General features: G+C 41.8%; 1 protein-coding gene across 1 annotated transcript in view; it reads right to left on the bottom strand.

The window, feature by feature from the left end:
- The window catches only part of LOC126469653 (phenylalanine--tRNA ligase alpha subunit), a 135687-nt gene that overhangs the window by 45765 nt on the left and 70194 nt on the right, over positions 1-19728 (bottom strand). The window contains exons 4-9 of the mRNA XM_050096782.1: positions 16733-16954; positions 8901-9016; positions 8578-8762; positions 7882-8017; positions 7567-7789; positions 7281-7382 (exon numbers count right to left, since the gene is read on the bottom strand). Of these exons, the coding sequence (XP_049952739.1) occupies positions 7281-7382; positions 7567-7789; positions 7882-8017; positions 8578-8762; positions 8901-9016; positions 16733-16954 (984 nt within the window). The remainder of the gene's footprint in view (positions 1-7280; positions 7383-7566; positions 7790-7881; positions 8018-8577; positions 8763-8900; positions 9017-16732; positions 16955-19728) is intronic.

The raw sequence follows: 19728 nt of genomic DNA, 5'->3' as shown, positions 1-19728 counted from the left end.
AAGACACAATCTTACTACCGAACATTTGGAACAGTACTTTGTTGTTTATGTTTACAATAGTAGAAAAATTTATTTTAAATTGTAAATGATGCTTTGGTCCAATAGTATTAATTGAAAGATAATGCTTTTCAAAAAAAATCATGATTGTATATTGCTACTCACCATATAGCGGAGATGCTGAGTCGCGACAGGCACAGTAAAAAGATTCACACACTCATAGCTTTTGGCCATTAAGGCCTTTGTCAGCAGTACACACACACACACACACACACACACACACACACACACACACACACACACAATTCACACACGCATAGCTTTTGGCCATTAAGGCCTTTGTCAGCAGTACACACACACACACACACACACACACACACACACACACACACACGTGCAAATGCAACTCGCACACACGTCTGCAGTCACAGACAGCTGAAACTACACTGCGAGCAGCAGCACCAGTGCACGATGGGAGTGGCGACTGGGTGGGGGTAAGGAGGAGGCTGGGACGGGGAGGGGGAGGGATAGTACAGTGGGAGTGGCAGACAGTGAAGTGTTGCAGTTTAGACGGAGGGTAGGAGAGAAGTTGTGGAGGGGGGAGGGGGTAAGTAGTGGAAAGGAGAGAAATAAAAATAATAAAAAGAAATTAAAAGACTGGGTGTGGCGGTGAAATGACGGCTGTGTAGTGCTGGAATGGGATCAGGGAGGGGGCTGGATGGGTGAGGACAGTGACTGTTACATTCCATCCTGGATTTTCCATTGTTTCATGATTGTATATTGTTCTTTAAATACAATATTACAGATTTTTCGAGCGCGCCCCTCTGCATGACATATATCTCAAAGTTGGTCCTGTAGATATCTACTGTTTCACTGCAACTCAGTCGTATTGCATCTGCTTGTTAATGACAACAGCAAGGGAGGAACAATTCTTGAAACACGGTATGTGTCCCAATTTTTCAAATTTTTAGAAAATAATCCCAAGAAAGGTCCCCTTCCTAGCCTCTACCGAAAGTATCCGGAAAATGATATCGGCATTCTAAATGTACCAATATTTTGCCTGGCTGGTGTTCTTCCTTGTCACTGATATGCACAGGTTTGACTTTGGGATATAAGCATGCAGTAACTACCATGTTTTGTTATTATTTCCTCTTGAATATTTTCACAATTTTCATGCATTTTTAAGCATTTCTCATGCATATTTGCATGCATGTTTAAAGGTTTTTATGATGCATATCATCCGGTCTCTACTTATTAAGTTTCACACTGACAATGAGGTCAATAAATTTGCTACAATACTACAAACAGGCATGAATCTTCACAATCACAAACAGTATATCTAACTAAAAATAAATTTTATTTCCAAAAAGTACTGTTAATTACAACCATTAGAGTGGGATAAAGGCACCTAAAAACACTGCTCAAACAGTGTTGAAACAATGACAATAATCTGCAAAACTATATCAGAGGTCAGCAGAACTGCAGTGAGAGTACGTATTTTCATTTTCTTTACATAAAAAGAGAAAAGTTAAATTTTTTTCCATATATGACTAATGTCATCATATTATTAGAATATCATCATCATCATCATCATCATCATCATCATCATCATCATCATCATCTCGATCAGTTTCTAGCCCATGGCTCGGTCTATTTGGAACATGAACCTCACCATCTTTCCAAGTTTACTCTGGTGCAGTCTTCGCTCTTTCCTCAACACTCTCCTCCACAGCTTTCAGCCAACTATCCCTAGGTCTTCCTCTTGGTCATATCCGTCACATCTCCATTTCCTGTATGTTCTTGGGAATCCTCTTGTTTTCCATTCTCATTTCAAACCAGGCTCCTAACATTTTGCAGGTATGCTTCTGATTGTCTGCCATGTTCATTGACCTCTTTCTCATTTCTTCATCTTTTCTCTATCACACTTCCTGAGTACGTGATACTTTCCACCTTCAATTGTTCAGCTACAACCCTTATTCCACTAGTTGGTCTATCTTACTTCCTAGACATGGCCAGGATCTCACATGTGTTTACATTGAATTTCATTCCACATTGTCTCACAGTTTCTTCCCACATACCCAGTTGTTCCTGAATCTCCTCCTTCCATTTCCCCAGATCATCAAGTTGTCTGCAAACACCACTGCTTTCATCTTGTCTTTCCCAGCATTTTTCTGCCACCTTCTTCATTATCTAATCCAAGACCACAATGAAGATGAGAGGTGACAATCCACTCCCCTGTTTCACAACACTTGTTTGCTGGAACCAATCTGACCTTTCATTTCCCACTTTTAAACAATTCAGGCTTCCATAGTACATCATCTCCACTCTGTCTGTTGTCTCATTTTCCACTCGCTTCTTTTCTAGTACTTCCCCGACTTTTCTTCTGTAACTGTTATCAAATGCGTTTTCTACACTGAAGACCCAAGGAAACTGGTACACTTTCCTAATACCATGTGGGGCCCTCGCGAGCACATAGAAGTGCTGCAACACAATGTGGCATGGCCTCGACTAATGTCTGAAGTAGTGCTGGAGGGAACTGCCATGAAACCTGTTGGCTGTACATAAATCAGTAAGAGTACCAGGGGGTGGAAATCTCTTGTGAACAGAACATTGCAAGGCGTTCCAGATATGCTCAATAATGTTCATGTCTGGGAAGTTTGGCAGCCAGCAGAAGTGTTTAAACTCAGAAGTGTGTTCCTAGAGCCACTCTGTAGCAATTCTGGATGTGTGAGGTGTCACATTGTCCTGCTGGAATTTCCCAAGTACGTCCGAATGCACAATGGACATGAATGGATGCAGGTGATCAGACAGGATGCTTATGTGCATGTCACCTTTCAGAGTCATATCTAGACATATCAGTGGTCCCATACCACTCCAACTGCACATGCCTCACACCATTTCGGAGCCTCCACAAGCTTGAGCAGTCCCCTGCTGACATGCAGGGTCCATGGATTCACGAGTTGTTTCCATACACATACACCTCCATCGGCTTGATACAATTTGAAACAAGACTTGTCCGACCAGGCAACATTTCTATCATCATCAATTGCCTAATGCCTGTGTTGATGGACCTAGGCACAAACCTTTGTGTTGTGCAGCCATCAAGGATACATGAGTGGGCCTTCAGCTCCAAAAGCCCACATTTATGAAGTTTCATTGAATGGTTCACACATTGACACTTGTTGATGAACCAGCATTGAAATCTGCACCAATTTGCAGAAGGGTTGTACTTCTGTCATGCTGAACGATCCTCTTCAGTCACCGTTTGTCCCACTCTTGCAGGATCCTCTTCTGGCTGTGACTATGTTGGACACTTGATGTTTTCCCAGACTCCTGATATTGACGGTATACTCATGAAACGGTAGTACGAGAAAATCCCCACTTCATCGCTACCTCGAAGATGCTGTGTACCATCTCTCGTGAGCTGACTATAACACCACGTTCATACTCACTTCAATCTTGATAAACTGCCATTGAACCAGCAGTAACCGACCTAACAACTATGCCAGACACTTGTCTTATATAGGCAATGGCAATCACAGTGCTGTATTCTGCCTATTTACATATCTCTGCATTTGAAAACCTATACCAGTTTCTCTGGCACTTCAGTGTATATTGAGGAAGGCCATCACAACATTTTCCCCAAATTCACAGCGATGCTCCTGGAGTTGCCTCACTGCAAATATGAAGTCAACAGTTGATCACCAAGGTCTGATGATGTTCCACTCTCAATTTGTTCTCTATCCTTGTTAGAGTTCTGCTCACCAGGATCTTTTCATGCACCTTGGCACAGTGTGATATCAGTGTGACTCCCCTATAGTTTCTACAATTCTTCCTACTCCATTTCTTGAACATAGGGACAATTAGTGCCCTCTTATCATTCTACACCAACATAATCACATGATTCAGCCACTGTTTCCCAGCCTCCACTACCGCCTTCACCATTTGGACATTTACTTCATCCAAACCTGGTGCCTTTCCTTCTTTCATCTTGTCCAGTGCCATTTCCTTTTCTTTCCACGTCAGTGCCTTATTCCCCCCCCCCCCTCCCCCCCCCCCCTCAAGAGTTTACTTCTACTTTCTTAAGTTTATTATACTCATCTCTAAGTTCTTCATGATTTAGCAAATGCTCAAAGTACTCCCTCACTATATTCAGTGTCTCTTCGTTATTCACCTCATTCCCATTTCTATCCATCATTGCTGCATTCTCTCTCCAACCTCTTCTCTTGCTTTTGACCATTCCACATAGTACTTTCTTATATTTCCTGTTATCTTCCTCCACCACCTTTGTCCAGTCTTCCATCCACTTTCTTCTCTCCTGGCCACTGTTTTATTTGCCTCTTTCTTCTTGTACTCCCCTCTTGCAAATTGAGTCCTCTTTCAGAATCACAGTCTGAAGATCTTGTTCTTCCTTACCATTACCTCCTTGACTATTTCAATCCTCCATGGCTTTTCCTTCCACCATTTTCTGCCATTTACCCTTCAGTTATAGCTACTGCAGCTTCTACCATAGCACTTTTACATTGTCCCTATTCCTCTTCTTCCATATTTTTGTTTCTCCTTTGGTAAACGTTTCCTTATAATCTACTGGTATTCTTCAAGTGACTTCCTTTTCCTTCAGTTTTCGTGTTCTTTTTCTACTTTTCTGATTCTCTGTCTTCTTCCATTCCTTCATGGTTCTCATGGTCATCAGCAGCAGCCGGTGGCCACTATCAAATGCTTCAGATGGTAGTACCTATATATCCGTTCCAGTCCTCTTCACTTCCAAATCACAGAGCATGTAATCCACCAAAGATTTCTGCACTAGATTCCTGCTGTACCATGTTACATAGTGGCTCTCTTTCTTCCAAAACTATGGGTTACTTACCACTAAACCATTTCTCTTTCAGGATACCAGAAATATCTCTTTTTCTTCATTTCTCCTTCTCCATTCTTCTGCTTCCAGTACATATTTACACTCTTTCACTTCCTACATTGCCCCTCAGGAGACCAAACCCTCGTCCAAGGCACGGGAGGTGGGTAACACCACAAAATAGGAGATGGTCTACAGGAGGAGTACAGTTAGGACTTCGAATGCCCCAGCACTGATACAGTAGCTGTGAAAGCCCTGCAGGAACTCCAAAAAGTGGTGGCTAAGTGGCTCTGGAGAAGATATGATAGGTCTAGTTAGCCAACAGTGGACCAACAGCCAGCTTTCAACAAGGGAATTAGGCTCAGAAAGGATGGATACAAAAGACAATGACCCAGCAAGGCAAACGGACTATGAATTGGAGCTCTGAACACTGGAACACTGACAGGAAAGGTAGAGGAGCTAGTAAATATGATAGAAAGGAGAAGGGATTAGGGAACTGGGGAAAGGTTACGAATTATATTGGAGTGGAAATGATGGAGGACAATAGGCAGTTGTTGTTGTGAGGGATGGTCTAAAAGAAGAGGTACAGAGAATAAGAGACAGGATAATGAAGATCAGACAAATGACAAACAGAGGCAGTATGGAGGTGGTCTACGTGCATGCCCCTAAAGGGCACTGTACACCTCAAATTTTGAAAATTGATTACTGAATTACTACAGTATGCAAGGATCACTAAGAGTCCACCAATTGTGTCTACGAAAAATGTATACTTCTGTCTTTACATTTACACGCTAATCAACACCCCATATATTACAATGCAGGCAGACTTTTAAAACACGCTTACACTCCCTCCTTTGCCACATAAGACACAAAGTTTCAACATTAATGATCTATCGTTTATCAGTTTTGACATCTAGAAACTCCTACTATTCACCAACTTTAAAATAAATGAAGGATATCAATTCCAATGTGCAACAAAATTTTGCTGAGTCTTCCTTTACAATCTGTGAAAATCATTTTTCAGCTACACTGTAACCAAAGGGAAAAATGGACAACATTTATTAGCAGATGATAATGTACATTTGGTAATGTCACTATTTTGCTGCCTTACAGGCAATGGAGTTCAATCCCCCCCCCATACTATGGGGCAGTGATGACCTATGGCTATTGATAATATTGCAGTAAGGTAATTCTACATGAACTTAGGGATTATTGTAATCTTTACTGCATCATCATCATCATCATCATCATCATCAGATGATGAAAATTTCCACTTCAGCTTGATACCATTGTCATAATATTCACAGCTGAACTAGTAATCTGACAAATCTGTCATGTACAGAGCAAGACTGAACTTCTCTAAATGAAATTACTATACTTTTAGTCTTTAAAAATTTGTGTTTCATGATTTGCAGCTATCTTCACAAAAGTTTTGCCTATATTATGACAAGTCTTGCTCTATGTACAATGGATTTATTAAAAGAAGTAACACTGGGAAGTGCATGATATTTATTGTGCTGTGTTAAATGTATTACATAAAGACAAATTGACAACCAAATTTACGATTAAAAATAAAACTTTCTACTGCTTTAAAAACAATAAATAAAACATCAATCTAAAAGCAGCACAGAAAAAATTAAAATAAACTAACTTAAAAACTGCACAATGAGACTCTTAAAAGCAACTAACATAATTCATGACAAACGCATATGTGAATAGCTCATTATCCACATTGTAACAGTTGAAATAAACATGCTTAACTGAGCTCTTAAATGCTAACAAGGGGAATTTAATTTCTGATGTCTACAAACTTTTCTGGATAACAAGGAAGTAATTATATGTAATAAAGCTACATTGTATAAGGGTTTAATCAAATGACTCTCCCAATACATAGTCAAACCTTTGATATATATTAATCTTTGAGAATTGAATTTAGTTATTTTTCACTTTGTTTGTAATAACAAATTGTCAACTACAACGACATTATGAGAATGAGTTTTTCAAATCAAGCATTAAGTGCTACTGGCAACAGTAACAACATATAATTTTGATCTCCAGCACCACTCTGAGAAATAAAATAATGAAAGGGAGGTGAGAGGAGAGCAATAGAAGGAAGAACACACACGGATGGAAGAAGGAATGCAAGGATGTAAGTGACAGAGTGGTGGAGATATGGACCTACTTCACAAAATACATACTGTCACCAAAATTTCTTCTCACAAATCTTCCAAGAAATATGATGCAGATAGCAGTTAACATTGCTTTGCACACTCAAATTAGGAACTTGAGTATATGAGACCTTTATCATCATCTCTCTTCAGTAGAAAATAATTTGAAATTTTGTTACCTCCAGTTTATGGGACAATAGTTTTCAAACCATACTTCAAACACAATGAGAATGAATAAATCATATAAATATAGTACTATTTACTTTTCCAGGCGACAAATTGGGCTATCGTGAACCATCTGAAGATCAACTTTGGGGCCAACCAGATCACGGATGTTGTTAATGCCATATTTTATCATTGTAGGCCTGTAATTACAGAGTGTTTGTGTTAAAAAAGCTATAAATGCATTTTCAAATGATAAGTGTGGATAGAAACTGTTTCAGTTTGTTATTTCATTTTGCAAGTTTCATGAATAAAAGTGAAGTTCTTAAAATATTTAGGTGTAATAAATTGGATATGGTACAAAATCATGTAGGAACAGCATGGTACCTTTCTAATGACAGTCCCCAAGCTATTACATTCACTTCCTCTGGGATTCCCATCGGTCGTAACATTTCGGGTCGAAACATGCCAGAATTTCCTACTTCCATCCATTTACCCAGTCCATCATGGAAACTGAATATTTCCATACTAGGTTCAGTGTATGGATTATACGCAGGTTTAAACTGTAATTTGCTCATTCCAAGTTTCTTAAAGAATTCTGCTAATATACCTGAAAAAAGGAAAGGTTCAGCTAGACGACACTGATATAAGTATGTAGCAATAGCATCAGCAGCAACAACAACAACAACAACAACAACATACCTATCAGGTCACCGAGGGTTAGCCTATAATCAGCTACCACTCCCTCCACTTGATGGAACTCAGCTAAATGGGTAGCATCTAGAGTCTCATTTCTAAATACTCTGTCTATGCTAAAATACTTCACAGGTTTGAATCCCTGAAACAGCAATAATGGTAAGTCTGTATTACATTTTTTCATCCAATATTGCAATTAGGTGATGGAAAATCCTAAGCTTTTTATTATTTTTTAATATATAGAAACCTCTGTTCCTTTATTTGGGATATGACTAGCAGACCACACCTGTCAATTTTCCAATTTCTGATTTATTATTTAACTCTGTAAAATGAAGTAAATTACTACAATTGGGTTATTATTACTGCTTTTCTCATTCCACCATTTTACAGTTCAACATTTTCATATTTCTGTTTATCTTTAAAAAGTCCTGGGTATGCAGTTACATGTTCTATGACTGTGTGTCATAAAAAAAAAATAGTATTGTGAAAAGGTACAGCACAGGCAAGTAGCATATGGGTAGCTGGTGGGCATATTCAATTCTGTTGGCATTAGGGGCTTTAGGTGAGTGATATGCAAACGGTTAAATTAATGTTACGAAATTTACAGTATTCATGAATATAATAAGTTTTTATATTGCACATCAACCACACAATAACTTTAATTACACAATACATAATTTCATCAATGTTAGGAAAACTAACCTCTTGTGCAAGTTTGTACAGCATACGAGCACTGACTGCTGTTGTATGAGTTCTTAATAAGTTTTTCTGAGCCTCTGCTATTTTCCAGTTGTATCCATATCCTTGGGAACCAAAGCCCCCGTTACTGTGGATGCACTTCACTCTTTCCAGGTAATCAGTTGGAAAATTTTTTGTGTACTGTGGATCTGTAGAAATTTTACAGTACCACTCACAAAAGAAATTTGCACAAAATGTAAGATACTAATTACAAATATTCAGTACTTCACAATGGCACCTAAAGAGAAGTAACTTATATTTTGATAATTTAGCAAACAAACACTAACCTGAAACAAAGAATGTATCATGTGCATCTCTAGCTGGATGTTGTTGCGGCTGAAACAATGCATCAAAATTCCAAAACGAACTTTCAATATAGTTGTTTGTTGGCATCTCTGTGAACCTACAAACAGAACAATGTGCACATTAATCTGCATTCTATCGGAATCCATATAGTTATAACGCAAGAATAATCACAGTTTTCACTTATTGTACATGGAAATAACTCAAAAGTAGTATACTGGGCACTAGTTTTCACCACCACAGCAATTGTCCGCCCCTGGTAGCTGAGTGGTCAGCGCGACGGAATGTCATACCTAACGGCCAGGGTTCAATTCCCGGCTGGGTCAGAGATTTTCTCCACTCAGGGACTGGGTGCTGTGTTGTCCTCATCATCATCATCATCATCATCATCATCATCATCATAATCATCATCATAATCATCATCGTTTCATCCCCATAGACACACAAGTCGCCGAAGTGGTGCCAACTCAAAATACTTGCACCAGGCAAACGGTCTACCCAACGGGAGGCTCTAGCCACACAGCATTTAAACCAGAGCAATTGCAGGTGAAGTGTTTATAAACTTTGTAAGAAACAAACTATTTTGTTTTGTATGTTCTGATACATATAATGATGAATGTTTACTGATTTTCTATTTCATGTTACTGGTAAGCACAGGGGAGAAATAGTTGGCATCAACAATGTGACACAAAAGTCTATCTGGGACCCTGTCTACTATGGCTGTGCAGAAGACATCAATCAATAATGTAATAAATGAATCAAATTAAATGATCCAAAGAATGTGAGAAAATAATCTTTATTTTTAATGTTAAAATTAAGATGGCAGGCAGAAAAGAGGTTATGTATAAGTTCCACATCATGAGTGTCTTCATTCAACACACTGTATTTTGACCATTTAGTTGCAGCAGTATTCTACAATATATTTAAGTTTCATTAAACGAAACATGCAAGAAGATTATTTCATTTCTCAATTTACTTTATGCAGTCTTGACTGTGTTGACACTGAATGTGAAGTCTACATTCTGACATCAATTTTCCTGACTCGCAATAAGTCATCTAGAGTTGTTTGGGATATGATAGAGATCTTTTACAAATAAGCAATAAAACAAATTTTGAATAATTTATTAAATGATACAGCACTAACTAAAGTAATCTTACAATTTATACAAACTGAACTTTTGAACTAAGGAAATCAATTTTCCAAGGACTTGTAAAAGTAATAGAAGTCTGACTGTGTGCATATTACAGCTGCAAAATGGAACTGTTGTGACAGTGCCACGACATTTAACAGTGCCGCCATGACAGTCCGCGCAAATGGCGATAGAGGCGCTCCGCAACTCGGCTGAGTGCGGGAGCGCCACCTGGCTACGAACGGCGCCGGCCGCATGTCACGGCACGGCAGTCGAATGAGAGATACTGAGTTGTTATCATGTAACCAGCTATTGTTCATAAGTGAGTGTGTGTGAATATCCACGCAATTATTGGTGATTAAAGGTTATAACACTTTTTGGTGATGAGGTCGGATATTTTCACTGCGTTGTGGATTTGTGTGGAACAGGGCTTACGCAAGCGCTCATTGAACAACAAACACAGCTGACGGTGGCTATTCAGGCATTGTCGATGTCGCTTATTCATCGTCTGTCTTCCTCTTCTCCGCCTCCATTCCCTCCTTACGACGAGGTCGCTGAAGACTGAGGATTATGAGAAGCGTTTGCGGCAACACTTCTTGGCTTTCGGCGTTGTCGACGCTCCTATGTGTAAGTCGTTATTTCTATCTTGGATTTCCCCATGGATCTATCAGCTGCTATCTCAGTTAGCCCCTCTGCGGGAACCTACCTCCCTGTCCCTCGAAGAAATGTGTGACTTATTGTCTAACTATTACCGCAAAAACACCCACATCGTTGCCGCCCGCGTGGCGTTCTACTGGTGTCGTAAACAGCCCCATCAATCTTACCGGGCTTGGGCGGCGGAACTACACGGTCTGAGTAGGAAATGTCAGTTTGTCACGGACACTCATCATGAGTCTTATACTGATTCAATGGTTAGGGATGCTATTCTACGGCTTGCTCTGGATAAAGAAGTTCGGCAACGTGCCCTACAACTGCAAAACCCATCGTTGTCGGAAGTTCTAAGCATCGCTCAATCCTTTGAAGTGTCTCACGCTGCTAGCGCGCAAATAGACGCGTGGTGTGACGTAGGCGCTGTACAGTCAACTTTCAACACGGACAATTTTCCTGTTTCACAGGAGAACGAAGATATGGCGCGGTTCACTCGCATAAACAACGTCGCGTTGGGCCGCAACGCTCGCAGCGAAAACAGCAACCACAGAAGCAAGTTCGTTCCGCACTTCCTTCTTGTCCACGTTGTTTCGTACAGCATGACAGGGCCGCGTGTTCAAAACGTTGGGCCACGTGTAATTCATGTAGGAAAAAAGGCCACATTGCTTCTGTGTCAGTCCCCTAAAGTTCCTGTCAACGAGGACGAGGCATCGGACATGGATGCTAACTGTGTGCTTTCTCAAACAAATAAGTTGTTTGTTACTGTTCGTGTTCTGGATAAAGACATTCGCATGCAAGTGGACACTGGCTCTGTAGTAACACTCATTAATTCTCGCACGTATTTGGAGTTGCGCTCCCCTCCCTTGTCTCCAGTTACGCAAAATCTGAGAACTTATAATAAACAGAAAATTCCTATCATTGGCCAGTTTGATGCTTCCACTGCCTACAAGTCTGTTGTTAGGCCCCTCACGTTTTATGTGGTGGATCATGCGGGCACTGAAAACCTGTTCGGTTATGATGCTTTCCAGTTGTTTGGGTTCTCCATAGATGATGATGAGCACCTCATATCTGAGGATATTCCGTATCAACAGCTGAATTTTCGTCCGTATTCTCTCCTGGTCTGGGTCGTGCCAAGGATTTTGAAGCCCACATTACTCTTAAACCTACAGCTCGCCCTAAGTTTTTCCGGGCACACCCTATTCCGGTGGCGTTGCGTGCACCTGTCAAGGCTGAGATAGACAGGTTAACAGCTTCAGGGATTCTCCTTCCTGTTACCTCCAGCGAATGGGCATCGCCAATCGTGGTGGTTTCTAAACCAAACGGGAGTCTGCGATTGTGTGGTGATTTTAAAGCCACCGTCAACACTCAGAGCCTCATCGACACTTATCCTCTTCCCCGTCCTGAGGAGTTATTTACCAAGCTCGCTGGGGGCCAGTTCTTTTCCAAACTTGACTTATCGGAGGCGTACCATCAGTTGCCGTTGGATGCTTCTTCCAAGGAATTTCTCATCATCAACACTCCTTGTGGTTGTATCAGTACCAGCGGTTACCATTTGGCGTCGCTAGCTCGCCGGCCATTTTTCAGCGGTTTTTGGAACAGCTCACGGCTTCCGTTCCCAGCTGCATAAACTATCTGGATGACACTTTTGTCACGGGGGCCTCCACTGAGGAGCACCTTCGCAATTTGCGTTCACTGTTTCGGGTTTTGCATTCGGCTGGCTCTAAGTGCAATCTGGACAAGTCACACTTCTTCCAACCCTCCATTGTGTAGCTTAGTTTCCATTTGTCCGGTGAGGGTATACGTCCTCTACGACAGCACGTTGTGGCCATTACCGCTCTACCCCGGCCGTCTACGGTCAAAGACCTTCAGGCGTTTCTAGGCAAGATTGCTTAATATCACAAATTCATTCCATCTGCGGGGGCGGTAGCTCATCCTCTGCATCAGCTGTTACGCAAAAACGTCCCTTTCTGTTGGTCCGACGATTGTGAGCAGGCTTTTGTCCGCCTGAAGGCTCATTTGCAGTCGGAGGCCTTGTCTTGCCACATTCCGTCCGGGTCAGCACTTGGTTCTGGCGACTGACGCGTCATGGTATGGCCTAGGGGCTGTTCTCGCCCATCGGTATGAGGATGGGTCGGAACGACCCATCGCCTACGCTTCCAAGACCCTCAACGATGCGCAACGGCGTTACTCTCAAATCGAAAAGGAGGCACTCACTATCATTTATGCTCTAAAAAAGTTCAGCGTTTTTTGTATGGTTCACCTCATCACCGACCACAAGCCGCTGGTCTCTCTGTTCAGCCCATCGGCGTCGCTTTCGGATAAGGCAGCTCACCGCCTGCAGCGTTGGGCCTTATACTTGTCTCGTTTTCACTATGAGATTCACAATCGCCCCACGGCCCAGCACGCCAACGCTGACGCATTGTTGCGATTGCCGACGGGCCCCGACCCGGTTTTCAATCGTGATGAACTACTCTGTTTCCACATTGATGAGGAAGAACGTCGTGTGGTCGAGGATTTTCCACTTACAGGTTCGCAGGTCGCGTTGGCTACTGCGCGGGACCCGGTCCTGCATCAGGTGATCAGTTTTGTTCAACGGGGTTGGCCGGACAGGACCAAGGGCCGGGCATCGGATCCCCTTTGCAACTACCATGCCTTGCGCCTTCGTCTGCCTGTTCGTGATGGTGTTGTTCTTCTGGCCATGGATGGCGCATCTCCACGGGTCGTGGTGCTAGCCTCTCTTCGCAAAGATGTTCTCAAACTGTTGCATGAAGTCCCTGGCCCGCAGGCACGTTTATTGGCCCGGTATTGATTCGGACATTGCCCACATGGTCGCTGTGTGTGGTCAGTGTGCTCAACAACTGGCTGCACCTCGTACAATGCCCTCTCCGTGGCCTGATCCGGCGCAGCCATGGGAACAGGTGCACGCTGACTTTGCCGGCCCCTTCCTCGGCACTTATTGGCTACTGTTGATTGACGCTTTCTCGAAGTTTCCGTTTTTTGTTCAATGTCCGTCGCCCACCACTGTGGCGACGACGCTGGCTTTGTCCAAAATCTTTGCGCTAGAAGGTCTTCCATCCACGATCGTCACGGATAATGGCCCTCAGTTCTCTTCGCAGGCCTTCCGTGATTTTTGTACTGGACAAGGGATTCATCATGTTACAGCACCGCCCTTCCATCCGCAATCGAATGGGGAGGTTGAGCGTCTTGTCCGCACTTTCAAAAGCCAGATAAAAAAAATTCCTTAGTGATTTTTCCACAGATGACTCTCTGCTGCAATTTCTGAGTTCTTATCGCTTCACGCCTCTGGGTGATCGCAGCCCTGCTGAACTCTTGCATGGCCGCCAACCGCGCACTCTACTGCACCTGCTTCACTTTGTCAGGCCTTGTGCTGGGTCCCCTAGAGCGTGAAAATACTCTGTGGGTGCCGACGTGTGGGCACGAGGGTATGGATCTCACCCTAAATGGATTCCAGGGGTGGTCAAGGCTCTTCGCGGCCGCCGGCTTTGTGAAATACGTACGGACGACGGCATGGTTGTTCACCATTATGACCAGATCCGCACATGAGTGGTGGCCACGCCGGTGCCACCGCCCCTTCCTTCGCCTCCACCAGCCCGAGAAGCCAGTCCTGTCGCTGCTACCACTCTACCGTACGCGTTGATGTAGCCGACATCGCTACCGCTTCCGAGTACACCGGAACCAGCCCCAGTCGCGACGCCACCTTCTCCGGGACCCATCTCACTGGAGCACACCCCCAGGTCCACGACACCTATGGATGTTTTCACCCATCATCTCGTCCAGGAGGCATGTTCCACGCACGAGCTTCCGTCCTGGACATTTTCGACCATACTGTGCGGGATCTTCTCGGGGCCTCACAAGAGGCCATGGATGTCTCCGCACTGTCCATGTCTCCAAGGAAGTGAGTGTTCCTCCCCCCCCCCCCCCTCCCTTCTTTCAAGGGGGCAAAAGTGTTGTAACAGTGCCACGACATTTAACAGTGCCGCCATGACAGTCCGCGCAAATGGCGATAGAGGCACTCCGCAACTTGGCTGAGCGCGGGAGTGCCACCTAGCTACGAACGGCGCCGGCCGCATGTCACGGCACGGGGCAGTCGAATGTGAGATACTGAGTTGTTATCATGTAACCAGCTATTGTTCATAAGTGAGTGTGTTTGAATATCCACGCAATTATTGGTGATTAAAGGTTATAACAGGAACATTAGGGTATGATGCACATCAATTATTAAGAACACAAAATAATCAATCTTCATCAATATTAGTTATACCATTGAAACCAATGCAATGCTACAACCAGCCACTCATTGACGTGCTCACGCAATACTTCACATATCATACTGAAACCCTCTCTTCGTGACATAGCAGCAAGTTTGCCTGGATACATTATGGTTTCTGATGAAGGTTCACAAACTGTCAGAACATAGCAGAGAGAAAACAAAATTGCTTTTTCACAGCAGTAAGGATTATTATTATTATTATTATTATTGCAATAATTTCTGTGTGTCCAGGTGTATTTCAGTTTACTAATAAGATGTAAATGAAAGCCTTGTTACTGTTTGCTAGAAACAACGTGGAAAAACTGTGGATAGTCCTGAACTAAGATGTCCAGACTAGTAAACAACTGAGCTTTCATTACAAAAGGAATATTTATAAATTCCACTCACTTTCATAAGTAATGGTAACAATACATGAAGTTAAAAGGGTATCAGGTAATTCTACAAAAAATAAAGTGTTGCCTTCAATCTTGGGGGATGCATGCTAAATATGTTTCCCCTTTGCTGTACACTTTTCTGGACGAAAGAGACAGACGTAGAAGTCATATACAGTTTATGTTTTATGTTGCCACCACCACCACCAGTTAAAAAAACAATGGTTTACTGATCAAGGGAGAAAAGTATTGTCTATTTGAAACGACCAGGTGGAAGTGAATATTATTTATGCAACTGTAGTTATTGTACAAGTAACAACAGAAGAAATGTGAAAATAATTTACTATTTTCTCTTGTGCAACTAACAGATAGCGGTGCAACAATTTTAATTACAAGAATTGGTGATGTGGCATTTCTTGCAAAAATATTGGTCACACTGCAGAACAACAGATCCAACACAACATGCAATGGGTAAATAATTAGATACGCAACTGTGGAGCCAGTTCAACAATGGGCAATATGCAGCTTTGAAATCCTGCTTACGTCTACAGAAATTGGTCACTGTAGCTCTACACAATGTTTCGAAGGTCTATAGTGAAAACATTCTCCCGTAATCAACCACATTTTCACATTTTAAGGGTAGTTCAAACAATTCATGGATGGACACACACACACACACACACACACACACACACACACACACACACACACACACTTAGAATTCAGAACACAATTCAACTCAGTTAACAACATCAATATTAACACGCCTGCAGGAGAAATTACCGAACACAACCAGTAGAACTTTTCAAATATTTCTCATCACAGAACACAGCCTAGTAATCATTTAGTTCACAAGCAGCAACAAACAGAGAGGAGAAAGTACTAGCTTCTTCAACTGACCTGAAACTTTTCATGAACTAGGAACCTGTTTCCCCCATTTTCCTAAACTTGAGACAAATGTTAATTGACCCACCCTACTACACAGACATGAACACCCTGGTTGTAAATAAACATTTTTAACCCCAATGCTCTACACTTCACATGCTGCATTGTATCTCTAATCAAGTCAACTCTGATACTCCATATTTCACCCAAACAACAAATTGTGTTATACTCTCAGTAAAGACTGTATCTTGCTCCGTGTGACATTTGTTTTCTTCCCCTATTATGAAACTAGAGCAAAATGGCAAATATAGCAGGACCCCCCCCCCCCTCTCTCTCTCTCTCTCTCTCTCTCTCTCTCTCTCTGTGTGTGTGTGTGTGTGTGTGTGTGTGTGTGTGTGTGTGTGTGTGTGTGTGTGTGCGCACGTGCTCGCACGCGAATACAACACATACAATTAACACAAACAAGCAGAATAAGTGTGAAATAAACTTACCCCATTTCCAGGAAAATGCGCCTGAATTCAGCTCGTACTTTTAACAAAGGATGAAGATGACCACAGTCAAGAGGCGTACCCAGAGCATCAAAATTGTATGACTTAAAAGATTTTTCCTTCCATGAACCATTTGATATCATTTCTGATGTTAAATCAGTTTCTGGCTTACTCACAGATGTCCGGAATTCATTTCCTTTCCTGAGAATATAGCTTTTTAATATCCTGAAAGATACACAAAGAAATGATTCCTGTACTTTATTGTCTGCAATCATATATGTGTAGTTGCTAACATTCTATAGTAATTTCTCTATACACATATACAGCATATAATTCTTTTAAAACAAACAACAGTATGTACCGATAAGTACTTTTCTAATGGACATGATACCCTTAGATCATATGCAAGACAAGTTTGCAATACTCTCAGCTATGAAAGAACAATAAGAAGCAGGAAACATCTGAATTCGATTGGTAGCTTATTGAAAATGGATGCAGCAGTATACTACACCCCTCTCAACACGAGAGTTAAGGCAGTCTGATCCAAATGCAGGTTTGATTTCTGCTGAGTATTAACTGAGTGAAAGCTGCTTATTCTTGGGAATAAGCTAATATTGTTAACAAAAAATGACTGCAAGGAATATATATATATTGAGCGGCCAATGTAAAAATACCCAGACTCGTGAACAGGGGTCGAGAAGAGGTTCGTGAACTTACACCACTTATTGCTCGAATGCCTATTTCCAAGCCAAAATTCTAGAATGGGAAGATTTACCCCAAAATATAATACCATATTATATAAGTGAATGAAAATAAGCAAAGTAGACTAATGTTCGTGCTGAACAATCATTCACTTCAGATACTGTTCGAATAGCAAAAATGGCAGCAGTAAGTCTTTGAACAAGATCCTGAACATGGGCTTTCCTTGACAGTTTACTATCAATCTGAACACCTAGAAATTTGAGCTGTTCAGTTTCAGTTATCATTTGCCCATTCTGTGAAATTAAAATGTCAGGTTTTGTTGAATTGTCTGTTACAAACTGTAAAAACTGAACCTTAATGTAATTCAGTGTTGGTTTATTTTCTACAAGCCATGAACTTAGGTCATGAACTGCACTATTTGAAATCGAGCCACTGTTGCACACAACATCCTTTACTACCAAGCTAGTACCATTAGCAAACAGAAATGCACCCCTCCACCCCCGGCCCACTTGACCATACCCCACTCACACCCCACATCACAGCCACTCTCAACATCGTGAATAATTACCTTTTACTGTCTGTTGTTAAAGTAAGAGGTGAACAATTGTGAGCTACTCCCCTTATTCCATAATGGTCCAACTTCTGGAGGAATACTTTGTGATCAACACAATCAAACGTCTTAGTTAAATCAAAAAACATGCCTACCATTCAAAACCTTTTGTTTAACCCATCCAGTACCTCACACAGAAAGGAGAATAAAGCATTTTCAGTTGTTAAATTACTTATAAAGCCGAACTGTACATTTGATAGTAAATCTTGTTATACACAATGATCAATTATCCTCACATACACAGCCTTTTCAATAATTTTAGCAAACACTCGTGGCATAGAACTAAGTCTGAAATTGTCTATATTATCCCTTTCTCCATTTTTATAAAGTGGCTTTACTACTGAGTACTTTAATCATTCAGCAAACTGACCATTCCTAAAGGAAAAATTACAAATATGGTCAAATACATGGCTAGCATGTGCAGCACAGTACTTTAATATTCCGCCAGGCACTACATCATATCCATGAGAGTCCTTAGTCTACAGTGATTTAATTATTGACTCAATCTCACCCTTGTCTGCATCACTGAGCAGTATTTCAGACATCAATCTCGGAAGTGCATTTGCCAAGAAAGTTATACGAGTCGCTGTAGAAACTAAATTTTTATTTAATTCACCAGCAATGCTCAGAAAATAATTGTTTAATACTGTACATATATCTGATTTATCAGTAACAGAAATATGTCTACTATGAACTGACTTTATATCATCAACCTTGTGCTGCTGACCAGGCACTTCCTTCACAACTGACCATATGGTTTTAATTTTATCCTGTGAATTAGCTATTCTACAGGGTGAGAAGTATTTAAACCGACAAACTCTGGGAGGTTGTAGGGGACATCAAAACAAATATTTTCCCTAATGTAATTTTTTCCTACGAGGAGTATTTAAACCGGTAGAGGGAGATTCCTCTGGCAGCAAATTAATTAAACCAACAACATTTTTCCATTTTTTTGATGATCAAGAGACAACACATTAACACAATCCAATTTTAATCACAGTAGATTTTTAAAAATGCCTCCATTGACACGTAAATAAAGGTTACACCGTCTGATCATGTTCTGTCTGACACATGCAAAAACTCCAAGAGTATCCTGAATTGTTCCTGCTGCTGCTACTATCCAGGCAACCAGATCCTCTTCTGATGCAACAGGAGTTGCGTAAACAAGGTTGCGCATCTCTCCCCACACAAAAAAGTCCAGAAGTGACATACCTGGGGATCGAGCAGGCCATGGAACAGGACCACCTCTGCCAATCTTCATTTCTGGGAACCGTCGGTCCAGGAATCGACACACACGATGGCTGAAAGGTGCCGACGCCCCTTCATGTTGGAACCACATGCATTGTATTGTAGAGAGCTGGATGTCTTCCAGCAATTCTGGCGAGAAAATTGTAATAGTGCCTGCCATTTAATCGCCTAGGTAGCAGATACGGCCCAATTAAACAGTCCCCGACAACACCAACCCACACATTAACGAAGAACCGCACTTGATGAGCGCTACTAAGTGTGGCTTGTGGGTTATCCTCACTCCACGCATGCCAATTGTGCATGTTGAACACTCCATCGCGCCCGAATGTTGCTTCATCGGTAAACAACACAGAGGTTGGAAATGTAGGATGCATTTCACAATGTTCCAGGTACCACTGCGAAAACTATGCTCTGGGTGGATAATCAACTGGTTCCAGGT

The sequence above is a fragment of the Schistocerca serialis genome, chromosome 1 (genome assembly GCF_023864345.2).
Source record: "Schistocerca serialis cubense isolate TAMUIC-IGC-003099 chromosome 1, iqSchSeri2.2, whole genome shotgun sequence".
NCBI lineage: Eukaryota > Metazoa > Arthropoda > Insecta > Orthoptera > Acrididae > Schistocerca > Schistocerca serialis.
The sequence above is the reverse complement of the archived record's forward strand: the minus strand, read 5'-3'. Positions and strand labels throughout refer to the sequence as shown.